The sequence below is a fragment of the Oncorhynchus kisutch genome, linkage group LG4 (assembly GCF_002021735.2).
Source record: "Oncorhynchus kisutch isolate 150728-3 linkage group LG4, Okis_V2, whole genome shotgun sequence".
Classification (NCBI taxonomy): Eukaryota; Metazoa; Chordata; class Actinopteri; order Salmoniformes; family Salmonidae; genus Oncorhynchus; species Oncorhynchus kisutch.
The window spans coordinates 75,563,464-75,591,190 of record NC_034177.2 but is presented as its reverse complement, the minus strand read 5'-3'; the positions used below and the strand labels follow the sequence as shown (position 1 = coordinate 75,591,190).

At 42.1% G+C, this 27,727-nt stretch overlaps 1 protein-coding gene across 1 annotated transcript in view; it reads right to left on the bottom strand.

The window, feature by feature from the left end:
- Positions 1-2,911: 2,911 nt before the first annotated feature.
- LOC109888991 (AT-rich interactive domain-containing protein 5B) overlaps positions 2,912-27,727 on the bottom strand; it is a 64,707-nt gene continuing 39,891 nt past the window's right edge. The window contains exons 5-10 of the mRNA XM_031823662.1: positions 24,785-24,915; positions 24,149-24,500; positions 21,707-21,759; positions 20,774-20,871; positions 7,620-7,833; positions 2,912-7,196 (exon numbers count right to left, since the gene is read on the bottom strand). Coding sequence (XP_031679522.1) covers positions 5,259-7,196; positions 7,620-7,833; positions 20,774-20,871; positions 21,707-21,759; positions 24,149-24,500; positions 24,785-24,915 — 2,786 coding nt within the window. The 3' untranslated portion in view covers positions 2,912-5,258. The remainder of the gene's footprint in view (positions 7,197-7,619; positions 7,834-20,773; positions 20,872-21,706; positions 21,760-24,148; positions 24,501-24,784; positions 24,916-27,727) is intronic.

The following is a 27,727-nucleotide window of genomic DNA, read 5'->3' as shown; positions in this document are numbered from 1 at the left end:
GACAAAGTAGAATCTCAATTCAATGGCTCAGACACAAGAGGCATGTGGCAGGGTCTACAGTCAATCACGGACTACAAGAAGAAATCCAGCCCAGTCACGGACCAGGATGTCTTGCTCCCAGGCAGACTAAATAACTTTTTGCCCGCTTTGAGGACAATACAGTGCCACTGACACGGCCTGCAACGAAAACATGCGGACTCTCCTTCACTGCAGCCGAGGTGAGTAAGACATTTAAACGTGTTAACCCTCGCAAGGCTGCAGGCCCAGACGGCATCCCCAGCCGCGCCCTCAAAGCATGCGCAGACCAGCTGGCCGGTGTGTTTACGGACATATTCAATCAATCCCTATACCAGTCTGCTGTTCCCACATGCTTCAAGAGGGCCACCATTGTTCCTGTTCCCAAGAAAGCTAAGGTAACTGAGCTAAACGACTACCGCCCCGTAGCACTCACTTCCGTCATCATGAAGTGCTTTGAGAGACTAGTCAAGGACCATATCACCTCCACCCTACCTGACACCCTAGACCCACTCCAATTTGCTTACCGCCCAAATAGGTCCACAGACGATGCAATCTCAACCACACTGCACACTGCCATAACCCATCTGGACGAGGAATACCTATGTGAGAATGCTGTTCATCGACTACAGCTCGGCATTCAACACCATAGTACCCTCCAAGCTCGTCATCAAGCTCGAGACCCTGGGTCTCGACCCCGCCCTGTGCAACTGGGTACTGGACTTCCTGACGGGCCGCCCCCAGGTGGTGAGGGTAGGCAACAACATCTCCACCCCGCTGATCCTCAACACTGGGGCCCCACAAGGGTGCGTTCTGAGCCCTCTCCTGTACTCCCTGTTCACCCACGACTGCGTGGCCACGCACGCCTACAACTCAATCATCAAGTTTGCGGACGACACAACAGTGGTAGGCTTGATTACCAACAACGACGAGACGGCCTACAGGGAGGAGGTGAGGGCCCTCGGAGTGTGGTGTCAGGAAAATAACCTCACACTCAACGTCAACAAAACTAAGGAGATGATTGTGGACTTCAGGAAACAGCAGAGGGAACACCCCCCTATCCACATCGATGGAACAGTAGTGGAGAGGGTAGCAAGTTTTAAGTTCCTCGGCATACACATCACAGACAAACTGAATTGGTCCACTCACACAGACAGCATCGTGAAGGCGGCGCAGCAGCGCCTCTTCAACCTCAGGAGGCTGAAGAAATTCGGCTTGTCACCAAAAGCACTCACAAACTTCTACAGATGCACAATCGAGAGCATCCTGGCGGGCTGTATCACCGCCTGGTACGGCAACTGCTCCGCCCACAACCGTAAGGCTCTCCAGAGGGTAGTGAGGTCTGCACAACGCATCACCGGGGGCAAACTACCTGCCCTCCAGGACACCTACACCACCCGATGTTACAGGAAGGCCATAAAGATCATCAAGGACATCAACCACCCGAGCCACTGCCTGTTCACCCCGCTATCATCCAGAAGGCGAGGTCAGCACAGGTGCATCAAAGCTGGGACCGAGAGACTGAAAAACAGCTTCTATCTCAAGGCCATCAGACTGTTAAACAGTCACCACTAACATTGAGTGGCTGCTGCCCACACACTGACACTGACACTGACTCAACTCCAGCCACTTTAATAATGGGAATTGATGGGAAATGATGTAAATATATCACTAGCCACTTTAAACAATGCTACCTTATATAATGTTACTTACCCTACATTATTCATCTCATATGCATACGTATATACTGTACTCTATATCATCTACTGCATCCTTATGTAATACATGTATCACTAGCCACTTTAACTATGCCACTTTGTTTACATACTCATCTCATATGTATATACTGTACTCGATACCATCTACTGTATCTTGCCTATGCTGCTCTGTACCATCACTCATTCATATATCCTTATGTACATATTCTTTATCCCCTTACACTGTGTATAAGACAGTTTTGGAATTGTTAGTTAGATTACTTGTTGGTTATTACTCCATTGTCGGAACTAGAAGCACAAGCATTTCGCTACACTCGCATTAACATCTGCTAACCATGTGTATGTGACAAATAAAATTTGATTCGATTTGATTTGATTCATTGAAAATAAGAATGTGTTCTTAACTGACTTGGCTAGTTAAATAAAGTTATTTTAAAAATCGGCACCCAAAAATACAGATTTCCGATTGTTATGAAAACTTGAAATCGGCCCTAATTAATCGGCCATTCCGATTAATCGGTTGACCTCTAGTAAAAACTAGTAACCAAAATATCCTCCATCATAGTGCAGTTGTACCAGGAGATGGCAGTAACACCGTAAGCAGGCTAAGCACATCCACATACTGCAGCAAATGCTGTATAATCAGTTGTGGGTAACGTGACTCAAATCACTTTTAGAAAGGGCAGACTCACTGATGTAACATTGCATATAACTATCTGCTATAAATGACCACTGCTGTCCTTATTAATGTGAATAATACTGCTTGTCCTAGATAACAGCATTTGAAGATAACACCCAATATCAGCTAATACCATTCTAATATAAGGACACTTCATCACTCCCTAATCAGACCTAGGTACGGTCTGTACTTTTATAAGTATCTAAAATATCTCTCAACTGAAAACGTATTACCAGTCTGCATACAGCCACTATTAATTGGAACACAAAACCTTTCTTTGAATTTTTAGGAACTTTCTGTTCCAGACATACTGTCAGCAAATTGCATTAAGATGTTATGAGTATGACCCAACACTGGTAAAATGCCTTGGAATAAATTTGTAGTTGGGTCTACATGACATTTCAGTATTTCACAATGAATCTTAGGAAATGAGTTCCATTTCCCAATCCCACCCATCTGTGGTATAGTACCACCACAATTAAGGGGAGAAAGACATTCGTAGATAGTAAAATATTTTAATTAAATATACAGAGGATCATATAATACAAAATGTTTTTCTTGTTTGCCAGCTGAATCATTGGTAAACAGATGGCACATAGTATCAAAAACACTTTAAAGAAAAACAACATGGAAACAATGTGGAAAACAAAAACACAAAACAAGCAAATAAAAAATGTCCTAACTTTAGTGTTCAGATCTAAATGTAAGGTGACCTGTGACATCTAGATTGTGTAACCAGCTGTATGCATTTATACTATTTACAGATTATAACATATTACACATGATAACAGGCAGTCAAAAGTATTTCCATGATTAAAAAGTCAGACATAGAAAGATGCCAGAGAATGGATTTGAACGTTAAGGAACTTAAACGTCAGTTACTGACGCTGCTGAGGCAAACATGACATTAAGAGCATGTAATTGTGAATGAATGTTTATCTTAAAGGAAAAGAATTCCACCCAAAAACTATATTTTGCTATTTGTTTCATTAGTCCATTGTTGATATAGTCCCAAAATGTTTTGCATTTCAGCAATCAAGTTTTGAAGATGTATAACATTAAAAATACAGAAATACGCAGCAGCATATGATGCGAAATAGATCGTAACGGCTGTATTTCAGTGTCTTGCAAGTTGTATATCTTGAAAACCTGATTGCTGACATGCAAAACATGTATATATCAAAAAATATATCAACAATGGACTAATGAAACAAATACCAAAATATAGTTTTTGGGTGGAGTTTTCCTATAAGTGTCTGCTCAATCTCAGTCGATTGGCTTTAAAACAAATTTAAACAGCAAATGTGTTACCTATATTTCACATGTTCCAAATACCCATTAAAAGCAGTTATGATGGTTGTTAACCCAGACCAGGTGCTATTATTCCGCGGGCGCTACACGCTGCCTTTTGATCACTATGTCTGGCAGTGGCACATAAATCTATTATAGTAGCCATTCTCTACACCAGTGCTTAACTATCCCTGTGCTAAACGGTAACTATGGTACTATACAATTACAGTCCAATGAGTTTGCACTGCAATGCGATGATAGAATGGAACCTTATAACTGTAATAATAATAGATTTATTTTATATAGCGCTTTCCATTATACAGATAATCTCAAATACGCTTAAAAACAAAAAACTAAAGTACATGCAGTTCTTGGGCTGGACAATGGTCTTCAACTGAGTCTGGCGCGTCCAGGCCACATCCAACTCCGGTGGGCTGCACATACTGTAGGCCAAGCCTACAACAGTCTCCTGAAAGTCAGTCATGATAGAAAACTAGTGCTGCAACCCCTAATCGAAGATTAAGAAAGGCACAGATATTCACAAAGCAATAATCTACAAGACACATTCGTATTTATCATGCATTATGCTGTTGAATGAAGGAGGCGCAGTAAACAGCCTTAGACCAGTGATGTTTCAGAGCTATGTCAAGATAAGAGCTGTCAGATGTCACAGTAGGCAGCATCAGTGACTCATGTTAAGCGCAGTATAAATACCTTCTGTTCAATATATTAATGTATCTGGGTCACTTTCCCACCTCTCAAGGGTCAACAAAACATTTTGAGAGAATGTTCCTGACAAACGATACGACTTGCCTTAAAAACAACTGATGAAAAACGTCAAATGTGGTTTCTTCACAGCTTGGGTGTTCTGATGAAAATGAGCTGTTATCTACATACAATACCTCAGCACCTTGTGGTTTTGTACAGCACCTTGTTTTATAACACAGTCATTTCTAAGATGTGTAGTGGTCTAATACATGAACACAAACAGGCCACAGCACCACACTAGAGAGCTGTAAACAGATCCAGAACATTGATTGAAGGTGGAGTAGCCGAATGCTTAACAGTTGCATGAACTTTTCCGATGGTAAATCTTGTGAAAATAGTTTATTTTAGATAGTCCCCTCGTGTTTTTAAGTGTTTCAACCTGATAAAAATCCCCAGAACACATTTGGAGGATGAAGTTGTCGCATTGCAGTGATTTGGAATCCAATCCTTTGGAGTCCCAGCAAATATGATTATCCCCCTGACATGCATGCCAATGGCTTTTCTCTGTCTCCCTCCACACTCAAAGATAATAAGAACCTGAATGTTGAGTGAGAGAAACAACCTGGTTGGTGAACACAAACACTACATAGAGTGCAAATTTATCCAAAGTAACTAAGTGGTGATACAGTGCAAAAAAACACAAAAATACACGAAAATGGAACTGTGTGCCTGACTGAAGAGTTAATCCACCATCTACAGTTAATCAGTGTTGTCATGCTTACTGAAGAATAGAACACTAGATCCACTGTCCCAGGGTGAGACGGTTAAGCTCCACGTGGGTCCGTCTGTTAGAGTCTGGTGCTGGGGTGCATGGAGGACAGCTGTGGGTGGGTGAGGGTGGACAGGGGGTACAGGTGGTGCAGGAGGTCCCCGTACAGGGCCGCCCCCCCAGGGTGCCTGTAGAAGTGGTGGGGGCTGGGCTGGGAGGCCATCAACTGCCTCTGTAGCATCATGGAGTGGAAGGCTAGCGGAGGGACCAGAGGGGACACGGCTGTCTGGCTCTTCAGGTACTGGAGGTTGTGATGGAGGGCGTCCTGCATCCCGGGGTACATCCCTGGGTAGAAGGGCGCGTGGGGAGGGTAGGTGTGGCCCTCGGGAATGTGGCTGTGGAGGTGGAAGTGGACAGCGTGCGCCGGTTCGGCTGGTTTGAGCTCCTCTCCCTGTGGGTCGCCTCGGCGGACAGAGCCGGCGGGGTGCATGGGGGTCACCACTCGCACCTTGCGGTCTGGCACCCCCTCATTCTCTAGTTCCCCCAGGCTTCTCTTACTGGGTCTAGAGGCACCAACCGCCTCAGCGTGGCTTTTAGGGTTGAAGAAGGGCTGAAGGGGTTCCAGGTGTTTGGTGCTAGATATAGTCATCGGAGGAACTCTGCACGCTTTGGGGTGACAGTCTAAACTCTGGTGCATCATGGGATATGGGAGGCCACAGAAAGAGGGCTTTGTGAAAGACATCCTTTGAGAGACAGGCTTGGAAATACTGAAATCTCGAGGTTCCTCTTCCATTGGTCTATCCCCATGTGTTTGTGTCCTCTCAGAGAAGTGGGGAGCTCTGTAAGTCAAATATTCTCTGTCAGAATTGTTTGAGGTGAATACCTCGCTGCTCTGGCGTTCCCTGATAAAATGTCCATGTTTGTCTCTGTTGGGATAACTGTCCATTCGCTCTTGACTCAGACAGTTCTCTGTCTGCCGGTAGAGGTTGTGTAAGTGAGGGGAGGAGTAGCAGTCACCTGCGTAGCCTGGTGGTGCCTGACTGGGCTGCTGATGCATCCGTGTCTCCCCTGCGTTCTCCTCTCCATCCTGGGTCTCAGTCCTGTGGAGGTAGGGGTGCCAGGGGGGGTGGAGCTGGGGCTGGAAGTGGCTCACTCTGCAAGTGAAGGGCTCAGACAAATCCCCCAGAGGACTCCTCTCTTGATGGGGTTTGATGCTCTGGGCGTGCTGGATGACAGAAGGCCTGAAGACAGGAGCCATCTCTGGGCTATCCGGCAGGGAGTCCTGCCTCAGTTTCACCACCTCTTCAACACAACTGTCGCTCACATCACCCACGCTGGCTGACGGAGTGGGAGGAGGAAGAGGAAGAGGAGGAGAACTGAATGAGTAATGATTTGTCTCACAGACTTGGGAGAGGAGCTTCTTCTTGGCTAGTGGGGACATGACCCCCAGGTTGTCCTTTGAGTACGCTGTTGGCATGGGCATGTGACACTGATTAATCTCTTTGTTTTTACTGGGGGAGTCCTGTTTGTCTGTGATTAGCTCTGTGGAGTACTGCTGCAGTGGGGGTGGGCTCTGCTTACACATGGGCAGCACCTTTCCCACCCTCCCACCATGTCCATAACTGAGACTGTCTGTGTCTTTAGTTACCGGAATGTCAGGATTGCTTGGGTCAGGTAGACTGCTATACCCAGGCTTACTGTTGTTGTCCCAGTGGTATGGATATGGGGTCTTAGACAGGGTTCCATCAGCTTGGTCCCTTTGCTCAGGGTTGAGTTTGTCTGACTGTGGCTGTTGGGGATGTCTCCACTCGGACAGTGGAGACAGTTCACTGTGGAGGACAGGTGTAGCTCTGTGGCAGTCTGTGTTGGGGGGATTCAGTCGCGAAGGTTCCTCCTCGCTCACTGTCTCCTCTTTCTTCAGGGTGAGTTGTAACTCCTCCTCTTCAGGCTCTTCTCTGGGCAGAGGATCCTGCTTCATGGCTGCTGGCTCCTGGTTGTCCCCTTTCTTCTCAGATACCTTAGTGGGAAAACACATGCCATACTGTTATTCTTTTTTGTGTGTACTTTTTACTCCTTTTTCTCCTGAATTTCGTGATATCCAATTGGTACAGTCTTGTCCCATCGCTGCAACTCCCGTACGGACTAGGGAGAGGCGAATGTCGAGAACCATGCTTACTCTGAATCACGATCTTGACACACTGCTCGCTTAACCCGTGTGACACAGCCTGGGATCGATACCGGGGCTATAGTGACAACTCAAGAATTGCAATGCAGTGCCTTAGACAACTGCGCAACTCGGGAGGCCTCCATACTGTTATTCGATACATAGACATGATGCGTGTGTGATGTTAGCATATGTTATCTTTTCTAAGAAAGAGTGTGTGTGAACCAGTGTTTGTGAGAGCCTGAGACAGACAGACAGAAAACTAGTGAGACTGACCTGTGAGAGCTCCTGGCTTTTTGCAGTGTCCCCTCTCTCCCTCTTCTTCCTGGCCCCCTGCCTCTGGTGTAGTCCACCTTTAGGTCGTTTCGCTGTGACCCCTTTGTGTTTGGCACCCCCCTCTTGGGCTCCATGCTCCTGTTTTTTGGGTTTTGCTGAGGGGAGGGGTTTGTCTTCCTCTCCTTTGGTGTGCCTCTCGTAAGGTAGGAGGAGCCTGGAAAGGTCAGAGTGGAAGAGACTGAGTTAACCTAAATCTGACACAAAGTTAATATGGATTTATCACCTCTTACCCTGCCCATGTAGCTGCAATGTAACATGTCTAAAAATGAACAAGTCTTTAAAGATTCATGTTCTTTTATTATATATGATTTATTTTTACCCCCTTTTTCTCCCCAATTTCGTGATTATGATCATGTCTCATCGATGCAACTCCCCAACGGGCTTGGGAGAGGCAAAGGTCGAGTCATGCGTGCTCTGAAACATGACCCGCCAAACCGTGCTTCTTAACACCCGCTCGCTTAACCAGGAAGCCAGCCGCACCAATGTGTTGGAGGAAACACCGTTCAACTGACCACTGAAGTCAGCCTGCAGGCACCCAGCCCACCAGAAGGAGTCGCTAAAGCGCAATGAGCCAAGTAAAGCCCCCCCGGCCAAACCCTCCCCTAACGACACTGGGCCAATTGTGCGCCGCCCTATGGAACTCCCGGCCACAGCCAGTAACGACTCCCAGGCTGTAGTGATGCCACAACAGTGCGTTGCAGTGCCTTAAACCGCTGCGCCACCCGGGAGGCTAAAGATGAATGTTTAAATGCAAACCACCATGGGTCTGGGAATAAGAAAATAAATCAATTTATAAGATAACTCCCCCACACAGTAATGAAAAGCTCCAATTTATATTGGAAGAGGACATTCGCTCTAGGAAGTTATATTAAGATTAAATGGATACTTCGGGATTTTGTCAATGAGGCCCTTTATCTACTTCCCCAGAGTCAGATGAACTCGTGGATACCATTTGTATGTCTCTGCGTCCAGTTTGAAGGGAGTTGCTAACTAGTGTTAGCATAATGCTAACAGTTATTACTTCCAGTTATTGCACTAACGCTAGTTAGCATTGGCTTGCGAAACTACCTCAAACTTAATACTGGACACAGAGACATAAAAATGCTATCCATGAGTTCATCTGACTGGAGAAATAGATAAAGGGCCTCATTGACAAAATCCCGAAGTATCCCTTTACCAGAGATGCTAGGCCTACAACTGTGGCGTAGACAAAGACACAACTTTAACTTCAACCTTCATTTTGACACTTGACTGACCAGAGTACACAGTGGTGGTGGATGTGAGTCAGTTAGCATAGACTAGAGAGCATGCTGCAACACAGAGCTGGTATGTGCTGAGAGAGCTGGGGAGCCAACTAACACCTGGCACTGAGCCAGCAGATGAGGCAAGGCAGAGGCCCCCAGTCAGGGCTTGTTAATCTTTACATCACATTACCGTGGAAACGGTTAACACACTACAGCTGCTAGACTAGAGTAACTAAAGAACCATCCATTCTGACTGAGCTGTGCTGTTGATGAGACTAATTACAGGGTGGATTGTGACATGAAGGGGGCTATTATTACCAAGATCTTATCAAATGTGTGAAACAAAATATGGACCAACATAAATACTGAGAAAAACATGTTGAATAATACTGTACAGGTGGAACACCACAAAACAGAGTATCAAATATTGAAAAGAGGTAGTAGCAACCAGTGATGGAATGTTCAATATTATTTGGAAAGCCTCGCCCATAACTTTAAGGCCAGCTATTATAATAACAATCCAAATGCTATTTGGAAATAACTTCTCAAACCTTCTCAAGGCATAGAATTATTCTCATGTGTGCACATAAAGTTGTTGCTCAATTTCCTCTTTAAGGGACATTGTGGTAGAACAAACCAGGAATCATGCATGAGTGGTTTGCTTCTTCTTCACAAAGAGAAATGCCTTTAAGAGTTGAAGTGGCTCAGTGGGAATTTTGTTATTTTTTCTACAAACCAAACTGCTGGCAGCAGAGGCAGTAAAACTACATTTCATACAGCTGGCACCAGGCCCCAGGCCAAGAAAGGAAATATACAATTAAATTTGACTTATTTGAAAGAGGGAGAGGGAGGAGAGAAGAAAGACAGATGTTAATGTAGTGAAACAATTATTCACCATAAACCACTGCACCGTTGAGAAATAATGTGGTGAACTCGACGTGACTAACTATATAAATAGGGTGAGGAAAATAGTGAGTAATTTCATATACACACTGTCGAGCTGCTCTCACGTTTCCAATCTGTGAGGATACCATCTGCTGTAAGATTGAATACCATGCCATGCTAAGTTTGGCACCTAGCAATACCAATTATAAATCAGTATCTATCGGCAGACATGGATGAGAATGACATAATCCGGCATTTTTGTGTTGGGAGATGAAGACCCATTGTCTTATATCTGGGTAAGAACATGACTGCTTTTCCCTATATCACTTCTCAAGAATACCATTGAGAGGTGAAGGTACCGTCCATACTGGTGTGGTTATCACACCTCGGTTGAACATTCTCCTAAAATCCATGTTACATCACACAAAGTGTTAAACTTAATATTCCAGACACAGTATCTTGTCATTTAAATTTTATTCGGAAATTAACTAAAAATAACTATGTTCTTTTGGCACGACAGGATGCTTGATTCATTTCTGCTTCTCTGTTGCTGAACAGTTAACTATGAAGAGTCACACTATAAATAGCACCTGCTCTGTAAAAGACTCAATGAGAGAATAAGTACAGGGAGAGCATATAATATTCTCCTGATCACGTAATACAGTAATGGTAATACAATATGACTTATGTAATTTCCTGAAAGCAGGGTGCCTGGGACAGTCTACAATCGAGAGGCCATGAAAGGAATTCAGTCCGCTATGAAGGCTCTTTGGACAGTAATAGGTTACATTTATGTAAATATAGTTTCTCTTATATAAATCCTTGGTGGAGTTCAAAGCAGAAAATGCGTCTCCGAGGAACGCTTCTAGTAATGAATATGACACACAATATCAAAATCAAATGCAAGGTATTTTCTTGCACACTAGAGGGCAGAAAGAGCACAACATGACAGACATGGAAAAGTCAATGAGGGAATAACTCAATGAGGGAACAAGAGCTTACATTTTGGCGAGGTCAATAAATACTTAACTTCCGGTTGTGGCTATTGAGCCTTTCTTTACATGAGCAGCCATTTTCCATGATGTTCATAGTACATTCCAGTATGCAACCTAACCAGTAATAAAAAATACAAAAGTTAAATAGGCAAAAGAGGCAGACAGGTCTTTCTCTTTCATATTGGAATGTAATTAGGCTACAACTACATTTCTTAATATAATGTAGGCCTATTATTGTAAGATTCTTTGGAAATCAATACAATTGTAATTCAGTGACAAATTCAATTAAGCATGTGCGTCCCATTAAAATAATGGATTTACATGCCAAACAAGCAACTAAGCAATAACATTATGTTTTTACTAACAACAAGCTGGTTTTTCATCTGAGTTAAAAGGGGATTGGTTTGTGGAATCCAGGAAAGGCCAAGTCACCAAAGTGGTGGAAAACCCCTGCAGACTATTCCATTAAGTACTTTTCCTGGTGATGAAATTAATTTGAGCTGGCGCTCTGTTTATTTCAGAGGCTTTCTTAAAGGCCCAGAGCAGCCAAAAACATGATTTTATATATGTGTTTTACATATACAGAACAGTCAAAAGTTTGGACACACCTACTCATTCAAGGGTTTTTTGTTATTTTTTTACTATTTTCTATAATGTAGAATAACAGTGAAGTCATCAAAACTATGAAATAACACACACGTAAGTAACCAAAAAAGTGTTAACTTCTTGGTGACAGGGGGCAGTATTTTCACGTCAGGATGAAATGCATGCCCAAATTCAACTGCCTGCTACTCATCGCCAGAATATAAGATATGCATACAATTAGTATATTTGGATAGAAAACACTCTGAAGTTTCTTAAACTGTTTGAATCCTGTCTGTGAGTATAACAGAACTTATTTAGCAGGCGAAACCCCGAGGACAAACCATTCAGATTTTTTGTTGTTGTTGAGGTCACTCTCTTTTCAATGAGTTTTCATTGGGAATCCAGATTTCTAAAGAACCTTCTTACAGTTCCTATCGCTTCCACTGGATGTCAACAGTCTTTAGAAATTGGTTGTGGTTATTCCTTTGTGTAATGAAGAAGTACGGCCATCTTGAACGAGGGTCACTTGAAGTGTACTGTTAGATAGAGGCACGTGACCAGAAAGCATGCTACAGTTTGTTTTCTTCCTGTATTGAACACAGATCATCCCGTCTTCAATTTGATCGATTATTTACGTAAAAAAATACCTAAAGCTGTATTACAAAAGTAGTTTTAAATGTTTTGGCAAAGTTTACAGGTAACTTTGGAGATATTTTGTAGTCACGTTGCGCAAGTTGGAACCAGTGTTTTTCAGAAATTGCAGCCCAAATAAAGTTCAAGTAACATACACATCTCAACATCAACTGTTCAGAGGAGACTGCGTGAATCAGGCCATCATGGTCGAATTTCTGCAACAACAAAAAACACTACTAAAGGACACCAATAAAAATAAGACACTTACTTGGGCCAAGAAACACAAGCAATGAACATTAGACTAGTGGAAATCTGTCCTTTGGTCTGATGAGTCCAATTTGAGATTTTTGGTTCCAACCACTGAGTTTTGGTAAGACGCAGAGTAGGTGAACGGATGATCTCTGCATGTATAGTTCCTACCGTGAAGCATGGAGGAGGAGGTGTATTGTTGTGGGGGTGCTTTGCTGGTGACACTGTCTGTGATTTATTTAGAATTCAAGGTACACTTAACCAGCATGGCTACTACAGCATTCTGCAGTGATACGCCATCCCATTTGGTTTGCACATAGTGGGACTATCATTTGTTTTACAACAGGACAATGACCCAACACACCTCCAGGCTGTGTAAGGGCTATTTGACCAAGAAGGAGAGTGATGGAGTGCTGTATCAGATGACCTGGCCTCCACAATCACCCGACATCAACACAATTGAAATGGTTTGGGATGAGTTGGACCGCAGAGTGATGGAAAAGCAGCCAACAAGGGTTCAGCATTGTGGGAACTCCTTCAAGACGGTTGGAAAAGCATTCCAGGTGAATCTGGTTGAGAGAATGCCAAGAGTGTGCAAAGCTGTCGTCAAGGCAAAGGTGGCTACTTTAAAGAATCTAAAATCGAAACTATATTTTTTATTTGTTTAGCACTGTTTTGGTTACTACATGATTCCATATGTGTTATTTCATAGTTTTGATGTCTTTACTATTATTCTATTATTGTGTCCAAGCATAGTTTGGGGTCTCTCAGAAATGCCCTTGTTTTTGAAAGAAAAGCAAAACATTTTGTCTACTAAATTAACATAACATTGATCAGAAATACAGTGTAGGCATTGTTAATGTTGTAAATGACTATTGTAGCTGGAAACGGCTGATCTTTAATGGAATATCTACATAGGCATACAGAGGCCCATTATCAGCAACCATCACTCCTGTGTTCCAATGGCACGTTGTGTTAGCTAATCCAAGTTTATCATTTTAAAGGGCTAATTGATCATTAGAAAATCATTTTGCAATTATGTTAGCAAAGCTGAAACGGTTGTCCTGATTAAAGAAGCAATAAAACTGGCCTTCTTTAGACTAGTTGAGTATCTGGAGCATCAGCATTTGTGGGTTCGATTGCAGGCTCAAAATGGCCAGAAACAAACTACTTTCTTCTGAAACTCATCAGTCTTCTCTTGTTCTGAGCAATGAAGGCTATTCCATGCAAGATATTGCCAAAAAACTGAAGATCTCATACAACGCTGTGTACTACTACGCAAACTGGCTCTAACCAGAATAGAAAGAGGAGTGGGAGGCCCCAGTGCACAACTGCGCAAGAGAACAAGTACATTAGAGTATCTAGTTTGAGAAACAGACGCCTCACAAGTCCTCAACTGGCAGCTTCATTAAATAGTACCCGCAAAACACCAGTCTCAACATCAACAGTGAAGAGGCGACTCCGGGATGCTGGTCTTCTAGGCAGAGTTCCTCTGTCCAGTGTCTGTGATCTTTTGCCCATCTTAATCTTTTCTTTTTATTGGCCAGTCTGAGATATGGCTTTTTCTTTGGAACTCTTCCTAGAAGGCCAGCATCCTGGAGTTGCCTCTTCACTGTTGACGTTGAGACGGGTGTTTTGCAGGTACTATTTAATGAAGCTGCCAGTTGAGGACTGGCCATTTTGAGTCTGTAATCAAATCAAATCAAAATGCTGATGTTCCAGATACTCAACTAGTCTAAAGAAGGCCAGTTTTATTGCTTCTTTAATCAGAACAACAGTTTCAGCCGTGCTAACATAATTGAAAAGGGTCTTCTAATGATCAATTAGCCTTTTAAAATGTCATTTACAACATTAACAATGTCTACACTGTATTTCTGATCAATTTGATGTAATTTTAATGGACATTTCTAAGTGACCCCAAACTTGTGAGAATTCAAAACATTAAGAACACTCTTTCCATGACATAGTCTAACCAGGTGAAAGCTATGATCCCTTATTGATGTCACTTGTTAAATCCACTTCAATCAGTGTAGATGAACGGGAGAAGACAGGTTAAAGAATGATCTTTAAGCCTTGAGACAATTGAGACATGGATTGTGTATGTGTGACATTCAGAGGGTGAATGGGCAAGACAAAATATTTAAGTGCCTTTGAACAGGGTATGGTAGTAAGTGCCAGGCGCACCAGTTGATGTCAAGAACTGCAACGTTGCTGAGTTTTTCATTATCAACATTTTCCCGTGTGTATCAAGAATGGTCCACCATCCAAAAAACATCAAGCCAACTTGACAAAACTGTGAAATAAACTGGGTGGTTCGAGCACTGAATGCTGATGGGCTGATAGCCGTGGTATATCAAACGTATAACAAGGGTATGACAAAACATTTCTGGTTACTGCTCTAATTACATTGGTAACCAGTTTATAATAGCAATATGGCACCTCGGGGGTTTGTGGTATATGGCCAATATACCACGGCTAAGGGCTGTATCCAGGCATTCCGTGTTGTGTCGTGCAGTAGAATAGCCCTTAGCCGTGGTATATTGGCCATATTACCACACCACCTCGTGCCTTATTGCTTAATTATACCATGGCATTATTGAATACTCCTTTCTGATTGGCTTGAAGGGCATTCTAGAGTGTGCATTATTTCAATATAATGCACGATAGATTTCAATGGCTATAGTTCATTTTTACAAGTTTTGTTGATGCTGCTTTTGAAAGCAAAAGTCGAATTGAAAACAGTATTGCGTTTGCTGAATTTGATTTTCATAACAGTTTGGTTAGCTAAACCAGTCTGTTTGTTTGGATACCACGGCAACTACTGTAGCTACACTACATAGCCAAAAGTATGTGGACACCTGCTCGTCAAACATCTCATTCCAAAATCACGGGCATTAATATGGAGTTGGTCCCCCCTTCGCTGTCACAACAGCCTCCACTCTTCTGGGAAGGCTTTCAACTAGATGTTGGAACATTGCTGCAGGGACTTGCTACCATTCAGTCACAAGAGCATTAGTGAGGGGTTGGGCGATTAGGCCTGGCTCGCAGTCGGCGTTCCAATTCATCCCAAAGGTGTTCGATGGGGTTGAGGTCAGGGCTCTGTGCTTCAGAACTCGGTGGTCCTTTTCTGTGAGTTTGTGTGGCCTACCACTTTGCGGCTGAGCCGTTGTTTTCCTAGACGTTTCCACTTCACAAAAACAGCACTTACAGTTGACTGGGGCAGCTCTAGCAGGGAAGACATTTGACGAACTGACTTGTTGGAAAGGTGGCACGTTGAAAGTCACTGAGCTCTTCATTCTACTGCCAATGTTTTCCTATGGCGATTGCATGGCGGTGTGGTCAATTTTATACACTGATCAGCAACAGGTGTGGCTGAAATAGCCGAATCCACTAATTTGAAGAAGTGTTCACATACTTCACCTGGAATGCTTTTCCAACAATCTTGAAGGAGTTCCCACATATACTGAGCACATGTTAACTGCTTTTCCATCACTCTGCGGTCCAACTCATCCCAAACCATCTCAATTGGGTTGAGGTTTGGTGATTGTGGAGGCTAGGTCATCTGATGCAGCACTCCATCACTCTCCTTCTTGGTCAAATAGCCCTTACACAGCCTGGAGGTGTGTTGGGTCATTGTCCTGTTGAAAACAAATGATAGATCCACTAAGCGCAAACCAAATGGGATGGAGTATCACTGCAGAATGCTATAGTAGCCATGCTGGTTAAGTGTACCTTGAATTCTAAATAAATCACAGACAGTGTCATCAGCAAAGCACCCCCACACCATCACACCTCCCCCTCCATGCTTCACTGTGGGAACTACCCATGCGGAGATCATTCGTTCACTTACTCTGCGTCTCACAAAGACACAGCGGTTGGGACCAAAAATCTCAAATTTGGACCCCTCAGACCAAAGGACAGATTTCCACCAGTCTAATGTCCATTGTTAGTGTTTCTTGGCCCAAGCAAGTCTCTTCTTCTTATTGGTATCCTTTAGTAGTGATTCTTGTTGTTGCAGCGAAATCGACCATGAAGGCCTGATTCACCATGTCTCCTCTGAACAGTTGATGTTAAGATGTCTGTTACTTGAACTCTGTGAAGCATTTATTTGGGCTGCAATTTCTGATGCTGGTAACTCTAATGAACTTATCCTCTGCAGCAGAGATAACTCTGGGTATTCCTTTCCTGTGGCAGTCCTCATGAGACCCAGTTTCATCATAGCGCTTGATGGTTTTTGAGACTGTACTTGAAGAAAAGTTCTTGAAATTTTCCTGATTGACTTACCTTGTCTTAAAGTAATGATGGACTGTCATTTCTCTTTGCTTATTTGAACTGTTCTTGCCATTATATGTTCTTGGTCTTTTACCAAATAGGGCTATCTTCTATATACCATCCCTACCTTGTCACAACTGATTGGCCTTGACACAACTGATTGGCTCAAATGCATTAAAAAGGAAAGAAATTCCACAAATTAACTTTTAACAAGGCACACCTGCATTTTAAATGCATTTCAGGTGACTACCTCATGAAGCTGGTTGAGAGAATGCCAAGAGTGTGCAAAGCTGTCATTGAGGCAAAGGGTGGCTACTTTGAAGAATCTCAAATATAAAATACTTTTTTTGGTTACTACATGAATCCATATGTGTTGTTTCATAGTTTTGATGTCTTCAATGTAATTCTACAATGTAGAAAAATCTTTAAAATCTTTAAAATTAAAAACCTGGAATGAGTAAGTGTGTCCAAACTTTTGACTGGTACTGTAGTTTAGAATATTACCCAAACAAATTGTGAAAAATATGATAATGCCCTTTTAGTGAAAGAGCTATTTGAAAAGACCGCCTGACAGTTCAGCCTGTTTTGGTCGGACGGAGTTTTGGCCTGCCTTGTGACATCACCAGGCGGTAAATTAGTTAATAGATCAATAAGAAAGAGAGTTTCAAACCTCTCTGCCAACAGCAAGTTTTCAGTTTCCCCCTCCCACTCACTCCCAGACAATCCTAGCTAAATAGTTGCTCTTTTCTAAGACACTATTTTTGTTTCTTTTTGAACATTTTAATTAAAAAACGATCACAGTAAGTAAGGTACTTAATTGTTACCAATACATGATTTTGAGATTTTTTAAAAACCGCCTGCATTTGACCTTAAATTCGTTAAAGGAATCATATCTTGAGAGCTGATGGACAGGCCCATAGGCTGCCAAACAATTTATAGGAAATAATGATTTGTATTACAACCTCAGGAAGAGAAGGAGAAGCAAAAAAAAATCTAATCCATATTCATCATCACCATGTGTTATGATTAGGCTGCTTCAAAGAACTGGCAAAACAATAACTCCTGTCTGTACAAATGCAAATATCGATCTTCAGAGCCAAATCAGAGAGGGATAAACGGTCATTGTTCCCTCAGCTCGGGAAAGATTTGGATCCAAATCCTCTCTTTTGTCACTTCAAGTGATCCTGATTCACGCCGTTAAACAGGGCAGTGAAGGAATACTAAACTAGGGCCTTATGTCCGGTCTAGAAATACCAGATCTAAAAGTGACCTTTACCATTCACCTAAGGCTAAACCGCATTAAACTGTACACAGCAAACCTTAATCATGACAGGTGCTGAGCAATGGACTGGTAAGTGTTTGGATTAACTGCTAGATACTGTATCATGTCTGCAGTTCACTATGTGGAATATTATGTTCTTTGATCCAATCTCAACATTAGGACCAGATTTATAAAATGGTGAAAAGTCTGTTCATCATTAAGTCCTATATCAACAAATATCTAATTAACTGTTCCTAAGCCAAAGGCAAGAATGCAACAACAACAAATCCTCTGACTTGTTATCAGTATTTCTGAATGGCGCAAGTATGGCACCATTTGCAAGCCCCTAATTGCAAAAAGCACTAGGTTTAAAAGCCTAGAATATTTAATGTGGGTAAGTTATTTCTTTATTATGGCAGGTGGATGAGGGAGAGCAATCAAACATCATTCATCTGAGTGCTATCACAGCTGTAATCTGTCCCGTAGGTTTTTCCTATAGCTAGACATTTAATCAGGCTGTTACAGCAATGTGTCTTTTTAAACTCTTGTGGTAAGATTCGTAACTAAATAATATGAACACCATGGCATAGCCAAAGAGACCAGTGTGTTGCATAGAGGAACTAGATGCAACGCTGAGCAAGGGCTGTATTTAGGATTGAGTCTACTCTAACATGATCCACGGGGTGGCGACTGGCCAAGTTTTTCCAATTTGTTATGAGCCTATACACTAAGGGATATATTTTCAATCTGAGGTGCAGCTTGAGTGAGTGCAGAGGCACACCAATACCACGAGGAATTCATACAAGAATCAATAATATCGTCTGCAATGTATCCAAAAGAAACAAACCCTGCATCCAACCAAATAAATATTTACAATCTAGTGTGCACATCTGGTATTCATCAGTTAATAACTGAAATTAGCTGCTATATTAAAAAAGAATGAGTGGAATTCCTTGTTCTTTGTTATACTCGGTACAACCTCTGAGAAAATTATTCTCAATTGCCTCCACTGTTGCCATGGATATTTCCCCCCTGCAATTACATAAAAATGCCTATGCACGGCAGGCATTAATTCTGCATTAACACAGGAGCTATTAGAGTAACAACATGTACGGTATAAATGTACTGTTTCTGTAGCAGCAGCAGCAGCAGCTCACATAGAAAGTGAGAGCTTAAATAACTAACGGCAGCTAAAAGGCATTGACCTGTATAATCAAAGAATTAGCATGAAGTGACATGCAGGGAGAGAATGCAGCAGTCTATTTCAAGGTTATTGATGCCATCTTTTCATGACCTCATTTTTAATTCAGGGAGCTGAGCTCTGACAGCTAATCTTCGGAAACGGTTTAAATAAATATCATTAAAGCTTTCCCAGCTGGAGCTTTAGACCTTGGGTTGGATGTTAAATATTGATTTTTCCCTTTAAGCTAATGAACAGTAGAATGGCTGCAATGAGCAACTTTCCAAATGACAAGTACCTCCGGTTATCTTGTGTTCTGTTCGTTTTATGTTCTCTACTGCCCGCTGCTCAACACCATAAATACAATCATTATTTCCATCTTTATCATTCAAAATAATGTCTCCAAGGCAACCGTTTCAGATGACTTCCATTGAAGAGGAAAATGGATAATGTGGATCATTTCAAATTAGAGTCAGGGCTTGGGGACATTCAAAGTCCCAAACAAAAGACCAAGATGAGCGCGTTCAGTTAATCTAGTGCAATTACAACCGAAATGTTCCAATACCAAATCAAAAGACGTTGGGAGAAATGCTGCATGCTCTAGTTTAAATCACTCATTGTGTTTTCAACGCTGAGTAATCATTAAGAGAAATAAAAGATGCCACCAGGGACCAAACATATACTTCACCAAACCCACAAATGGGGTCATTTATCATACACTTCCAAGGGAGAGAGAATAGCTTTGTTTGCTGAGCTAATACAATGAAGTTAATTGCCCTCCTAGCTACTGGAATAGTGAGCCTCAGCTAAAATTCTCATCCCATGGTCTGTCTGAGTTCAGCTGAGATTTCCCGCTCTCTTTCTGACAGGGTGATATTCACTGCAGTGGAGATATTATTGGTTTGTATTGATTCAGCACAATTTCCCAGCTTTCTGTGGCTCTATTGAGAAAGGCCAGCAGTAACACCTCACTGGTCCCCTCCAGCCCCCTGTGCTGTGTGCTGTGCTGACACTGTCTATACCAGTCCTCCTAACCATGCAGGGCTGTGAAAGGGCTTTTAATGGCAGAGCAAATACAGTCCCTTCTGGCTGCGCAGGAGGTTTAAAGCTGCAGTGCTATTTGATATCATTCAAATACTGTATAAAATTTTGTATGCACTCGTACATAGAGCATAGATAAACCTACACACATTGACTGAGCAATTCAGCCTGACTTTGTTTGTCATTTGCCTAGGTCTATACACATACTCACCCATATGCATGCGTGATATTGCTCTGCATGCCCCTCTTTTGACAGGTAAATCTGTTCCGTAGCATTGCGGAGGCATGAAAATATCAGCCTGGGGGGGGGGGGGGGGGGGGGGGGGGGGGTTCAGAGATGACTAGCCGTAAGAGGAAAGCTTTATGAAAGAGAGGTTATCTTGTATTAAGCACACAGCGTTTGTTTAACCTTGAGAATGTGTGTGTGCATGCATAATATCCTCCAGTCTCCCCCAGGATCATATCTGTTTGCTGTTTGCTTTGGTTCAGGGACCCTCTCAATAATAAAGGCTGGTTAGAGAGAGATGTGTGACTGGTTTGGTGAATATAGTTGTGCTCTGTGTTAGTATGCATGGAGCAGCAGGGTGAGAGAGTGTCTGTGGGCACGGCTTAGGACATCATGTCGAGATAGGAAGGAAGCCTTACTTCCCTAAGCAAAGTTGACATGCACCTGATACTGAGGCTGAGAGTAGCATTCCTCTTCCTCCACTGCATTAGGAAAATGGGACAGCGCTTTGTTAATAACTCACCTCTCGTAGTGTCTTCGTGTGCATGTGGCGGCACTTGTGCTTCCTGGGTTACCACCCAGCTCATCATATACATTTTTCCACTGTCGGCGAACTGTGATCTGAGAGAGAGAAACAGATTTTTATAACGCTGTATCATATAACATAATAAAATGCTGTAACAACATCGTTATAGATGCTAGTCATTTCTCCGACGTGAGTGGATAACACTAACAAAGTTATTCAGTTTGCTACAGAGACTATAACACTACTCTGTAATGCAAAACCATCTCCATAACATGCTACCAGCTGTAGCTGGCAACAACCGTCTGTACCACAGCAAGGGTAAGAGGGAAAAGTACAGTACAGTGGAATATATGCATTAAGATGCTAGAGTGACGAGTTACACCATTAAATATATACTCAAACCAACCACACAACTTCCTGCTCACAAAGACAGCAGCAGGCATGAAAGACTGATAATCATCCGCAGATAAAAAGGCTTTAAAAGGAAAAACATCCCGATTACATGACTAGTTTCCTGTTTATAGTTTGCGGCTCGTCTCTCTGTATGACTATATGTGGCAAATGAACTAACCGGCATTCGCAATGCGTTTACTTTTCACATCAAAAGACTTAAAAATGTTGGAAACACTTCCCACATTAGTACCGAACAAATGTGGGGTAGGCTGCCAAGTGAAATGTCCCTGCTCTGCTGTCTCGCTGTGTATAATAGTGCACTTTATTTTAGAGCCTGAACATGGGAAAAAATGACAGACTTCACCAATTTCCTTGACATGGGAGAGTAACATGTGTTTTCCACTTAGAGGGGGTTTAAAACACCGGCATCATTTTGCAAAATGTGGGCCTGACCAAGATTTTTGGAGAAAAACACGACTGAGGCAGCCTAAAGAAAATAAAAGTTAAGTATGGAGCAGGACATATGTAAACACTTACCAACTCATATCCTCCGAGTTTCTGAGCAGCTTGAAACATAGTCCAAAGGTTTACTGTTAGAGGGACAACAAACAGGGAGATCAATGGTATTCAGCTAGATCATCACATACAAAGATACTGTCACATAGCTACATAAACTACAGGTAGATACAGCCTGACACCTAGCTAGCTCATGTAACATTTCAGCTGAAGGGGATTTGAATAAAGACCATTATGAGCATCTGGTAATACTTAACATTTTAGCACTCATTAACAATGTTGGCACAAATGCAAATGCAATTTTGCATAGAATTTTACATGCAAAGATCCAATAACAGACGATATCAAATTGATTATAGGTATTGTACAAAATAGTGATTATAATCAAAATACAAAGACAGTATATTTCCCTGCAAACAATTAACCCAGGTTATTGTAAGATTTTCCAAACATTGACATTGGTATCTGCTTTCTGTAACATCATTGTTTAACATTTTTATATGAAGACCTATAAATAAGGAAGGCTCGCCTAGGGAGAAATCCATCAAAATTCAATCTCTGCGTACACAAAGGCTTGCATTTGTCAAAATGGCATTTTCCTATCTCCGCATTTGACAGCATTGATTTTTCCTCCCTGCTCTTCCGTGTCTGTTGTCAATACACAGGGAGAATTACAAAGGAAGCTGGTGGGTTCTATTTGAACTGCAGAGAGTAGCATTGTGTTTTGCAACTGGATAGCAGCTATGGCTTATTAATGGGGCTGTTATGCCTCGGCTGTAATTACCACAACAGCGAGCAGTATTAGGAAGGACAGAAAAACGAAAGAAAATGGGAGAATAGTTCTTTCTTAGATGACTTGCTCCCTGTTTTTTCTCTAATTCACTCTATTCAACGGGGCATTATCACAACGATAAGGATGACAAAACACAATGTACACTAAAACAGACATTCAAACAGGCAAATTAGAAACAAGGCATAAAGAACCTCTCTAAAGGCAGCCTGAAATAATGCGCATCACCTCCCCCGCCGCCCCACCCAACAACACGCATACCAATTCCCTAACTCCCCACTCTCCAATTTGTGACCAAGGCCATTCAAAGTGTGCAATGTGATGTCAAACTGTACCAACCTTGACACACACTCCCAGCCCCCTCCCTGTCCCATTTTGTCCTCACACTCACTTCCATCGCACATTCAGAATGTGGTACCAACGCTGGGAATAGCTGTTTACCCAACTGAATGGAAGATAATGAAACCTCTTTTTGTCATGTGACCTTTTCTTCTTCTGAAGTCCATTTATCTTACGTCCTGTGCAGCATCCAGGCAAACTGCTCAAGCTAAATAAAAGAAAATAAACCTCCTTTCTGGTGGAACAGATAAGAAACTTTGAGCCAGAGCTATAGCCTTGCACTGTGTAGAATATGCCGTTCAAATAAAAGGGGATAGATTGAAAGATTCATTTACAGTATTTTGCCTCTATCTACGCTGCGCTGTCTGCCCTACATTGTGCATTAGACGAAGTGGAATTGGTTGCTCTGTGTGCATTTCAGAGCCAGTGGCTTAGAAAGGAAGATGTAATTGAATGGCTTCTGTTAACAATCACACAAAACGTGTAGGAGGCACATCAAAAGAGGACAGGAATACATGTGTATACCGTTCAACAATCCAGTGCTTTTAAACAGTCCTTATCTTAATTATAAACCACTCATGAAAGAAAATACCAGAAACACAATTTCCATAATAGGAAAGTTTTGCTTTGATAAATGAGGCTATTGCAGTGGCTGAAAGGAATAATGAAAGCTGATTGCGTCTGAGCATATTTTGAATTAGTTATGTTTTTTTTAAACAGTCATGTTGCCAAGGACGAGTTTAAACTGCATTATTGGGGGCTTTAATGAGAAAAGCATTATGATGTTGCTTGGTTTGTAATTCAGAACATGTACTGTATGTAAAACAGTTGGCATTATGCCTCGATACAAATGATGCTATGCTGCAGACTCAGTAACTACCGTATGCATGCATACTGAGCCACTCTCATATCATCTCAACCACAATGACCTACTTAAGAACTGCATCTTTGGTGTGAAGATGACATCTCTTTCTAAATATATACATGGGGTTATTTGTGAACCGGAACTTACATTTATGTAAAACTTGTATAGAGAGAGTACAGTACAATACAAATCGCGTATTTTCGTATAGAGTGAATGCACCACAATGACGCATGGCTGTGCCAAGAAAATAATATTGAATGACCATTCTTGTTTGGTTCTATATATAAGATATCATCTTCCCTAGCATGTGAAACCTCATTGTTGAAACATCTGAGCGAGATGTCTTGCATGTTCTGACTGTGTGAAGAACCCTTATGAATGCACATATGATGCTTTTGACAGGTGTGTGAAGATCATATATCCTATATTCAAAGCTCATATGAACATAAAATAAATATATTTCACTCACTCTGCTTAAATCCCAGGAAGGGGATCCTCTCAATAGGTGTGTCCCTCTCTTTCATGTACTTGTATAGGGCTACTAGGAAGGCCTGCTCGTCTGCACCACTCTCTTCTGATTGGTTCTCTTCTGGTTCTTCTTTCTCCTCCTCCACCTTCTCCTCCCTCTCCACCTTCTCCTCCCTCTCCACCTTCTCCACCTTCTCCTCCCTCTCCACCTTCTCCTCCCTCTCCACCTTCTCCTCCCTCTCCATCTTCTCCTCCCTCTCCACCTTCTCCTCCACAGATGCCTTTTTACAGATCCTGGGTTTGGTCGTTGTGCCCCTGCTGGTAGGAACTGTTATCTTGCAGTTAGGTTTTACCTGTAGGAAATAAAATAGTGGAAGTTGAAGGGCTTACACTCAACGTGAAGTGTGTGTGTAGGGGGGGGGGGGGGAGTATTTCATGATTCTGTCAAAATAATTATATCACCCGCTGAAATAAAATTATGTCATTCATACAAATCACAACTTCAATATGAAGTAAACTGAAGTGAATGGCGAAGGTGCATAAAGATGGAGGAATTCAGATATTTGTGGTAAGTACATGGTGGCCGCCATCTTTATGCATGGCCGCAATTGAATCAAATGTTAGGTGAGTGGTATACCTTGGTGGGAGACTTGTTCTCTAGGGTGCTGGGTTCTTGGGACCCCTGGGGCCCCTGACTGTGGCCCTGGGAGTCCCTTCGCTGGGACACTGACAGCTTCTTCTTCCGTGGCCGACCCTTCAGGTTAGGGGCTGAGAAGATGGGGACAAAACACATGCTGGTTAGTATCCTAGAGGCAATGTTTCTGGGGAAAGGAAGGCAACCACACACAGAGCCCAGGGAAGGAAGACAAGCAAGCCGATTCTTCTGAATCATTTGTGTAATAAGCACTTCGTAAATAAACATTTCCTTTCTATGTCACAGGAGTGTAGCGTTAAAACTATATAAACAACTGAATAACAATTCCCATCCTGTAAAGTTAAATCTATGAGAACACTAGGTCATGTTGTTGCACAACACATGCACTGATCTAATCATTATTCCCATTATTAGTTTCCTTGTAACTTGCTGATTTGAGACCTTCAACATTGCTAACGACACATAAACATGTTTGATTGGACTTCTTTGTAGGCAGATAATTCCACAGTACACATTAATTACACCATAAAGTATTTAAAACCTCCAAAGTATTTGAACGCCTTACATTTTACATTGAGCAACAACTGTATTGTAACACCTTGGCAGACTGCCTTCCCTGGTAACAAAAACAATGATAAACTCAAAGGAGAGAGGAGGCACTCGATTCGAGCCAGGTTCAGTCAAGTAGTTCAAAGAGGCATTTCGTGTGCAATTACAATTAAATCATGTCCAAGGTTAGAGGCAGCCAAGGGGAATAATTTTTTGCCAGATCAAATTCTCATCAAGGTTTGAAGGGGAAAAAATTAAGCAAAACAAAGCCCAATGAAATCGAGGAGGAAGTAATCACAGGAGGTGAAAGCTATTGTGACTCAATGACCTTTTACTTCACGCTCTTTCCAAAACAGCCAGGGAAAAAGGCAAGCAAAATTACACCAAGATCTGTAATCAGCTTGGTAACTGCAAGTTTTCAGGCTACTTGGCTTTGCTGTACTGTATTTTTCTCTCTCTTTCTTTCTCTCTCTATAAAGTTGAAGTCTTATAATAACATGAAATCCAATAGTCTGCATAATGGATGACTCATGAATGGTAATACAAACGAGCTGACCTGAGCTCTACCTCACTTAGATTTGTTTTTCACCATGTATCATCAATTTAAACAAGAGATTTCATATCTAGAATAGGCCTATGTAGGAATAACCCACTGGGCACAGACATCAGTTTAACCTCCAGTTTTGATTTACATTTGGTTGAGTTGTCAACTATTGTGAATTCAATGTGAAATCAACAAAAAATATCACCATGTCATTAGATTTGGGTTAAAAGTTGGATGAAAAAAAATAGGAAATGCCTTTACATTGACTACTTTTTGCACGTTGATTCGGTGTCATCACATACATTTGGGGGGTTGAAATGACATGGAAACAATATTGAATCAACCCGTTTTTGCACCGTGGGATGTGACTAAATAATCCTCTTGATGTGGGCCTTTTTTAGAAACCCAATCCGTAAACTCATGACATTGAGCATGTAACTCAGAGCGTATCGCGTAAAACACTTTATGTGCGGTGCACATTTCACAGGTCAAATGCTGCAGATGTGAAGACTGGGAGTCAAAGGTTACATGCCCATTATGATGACTATGGTTGAGATTCACAGATTTCCAGATAGTGCTTTTAGAGGTGTGTTTGATTTACACAGCAGTGTGTCCATGATTGAGGGGGTTGACACTTGATTTAGAAACTGATAATGCAATTCACTCACAATTTATAGCGTGTAATTTGGTTATAGTGCAAAATATTTTTCTGGGGCAGAACTAATCGTGTGTGTTAACTCCTCTGACTACATCAGATATTTGTCTTTGAGCTGAAGCCATGGGTTTGACATGGATCTGCGGACATCTGTGCTAGTTAAAAAAAAGAAAACATCAAAAAGCTCCCCTCAGACTTTCAGGATATCGACTTCAAATGAGCCTCAAGGTCAAGTGGAGAAATGTGCGGAATCCTTTTATTATTCTGGGCCTGGATGCCACTGATCATGTTCCTTGATGGCAGTTAAATAAGGAACCCTCCTCACAATAACACACATGCATTAGGTCTGCTCTGGCCTTTTTTGGGTCACTGACCTGACTTAAGGTTGAATATGAAGGTTGCTGGTTTAAACCCCTTGAGGAATACACAGCTGTTTAAATGGCCAGCTGTAAAAAGTGGCAGAGATTTAGAGTGCAGGTCGAATACATAAGTTACCTTGGATAATAGCTTGCTCTCTTGGCATTGGCAGACATAAAATAACCCCTTGGGGCAAATCCATCATTTCTGTCAATGAACAGCACCCCCGAGGCATGAAAGTCACAAGGAATTCAACAGCGATGCAAGCTGACAACTTGATCTTTTGATGCAGTCCAACGCTCCTCTTAACGTCTGACAGTACCTTGTCTAATTTCTCCAATTCAATTAAGGGCTAGAACTTCATTATCATTCTGTGGACGGCACGTTTGCAAAAGCCCTTAGACACCTCCGAATGGTTTCTGAAGTTCCACATAGACAGCGCTGCCACAGGATGTGAAGGACTCGTCAACAGTGGACATTCATCTGACAGATTTCCTGAGATTATGCAGCAATGAATAAAAGGAACACTGTAGAAAAGTGTTGAATAACATTCAATCTAAATACTACCATGATTATGTCTTGATAGCTTGAAATTACAGATTTCATACACATACTGTACGCTCCTGTTTTGAACTACACTATTTAAATCTGAGCTGGCAATGGTAGAGCGATGGTGCAATATAACACTAAAATGCTTCCTCGCTAAAATAGTGCTGCTGCAACAACATCTTGTGAAATGCTGCTGTACTCAGTGAAATAAATCCACAACCACATACAAATGAGTTGCCCTCTTTACTGAAGCAATGCTGACGCAAGTGCC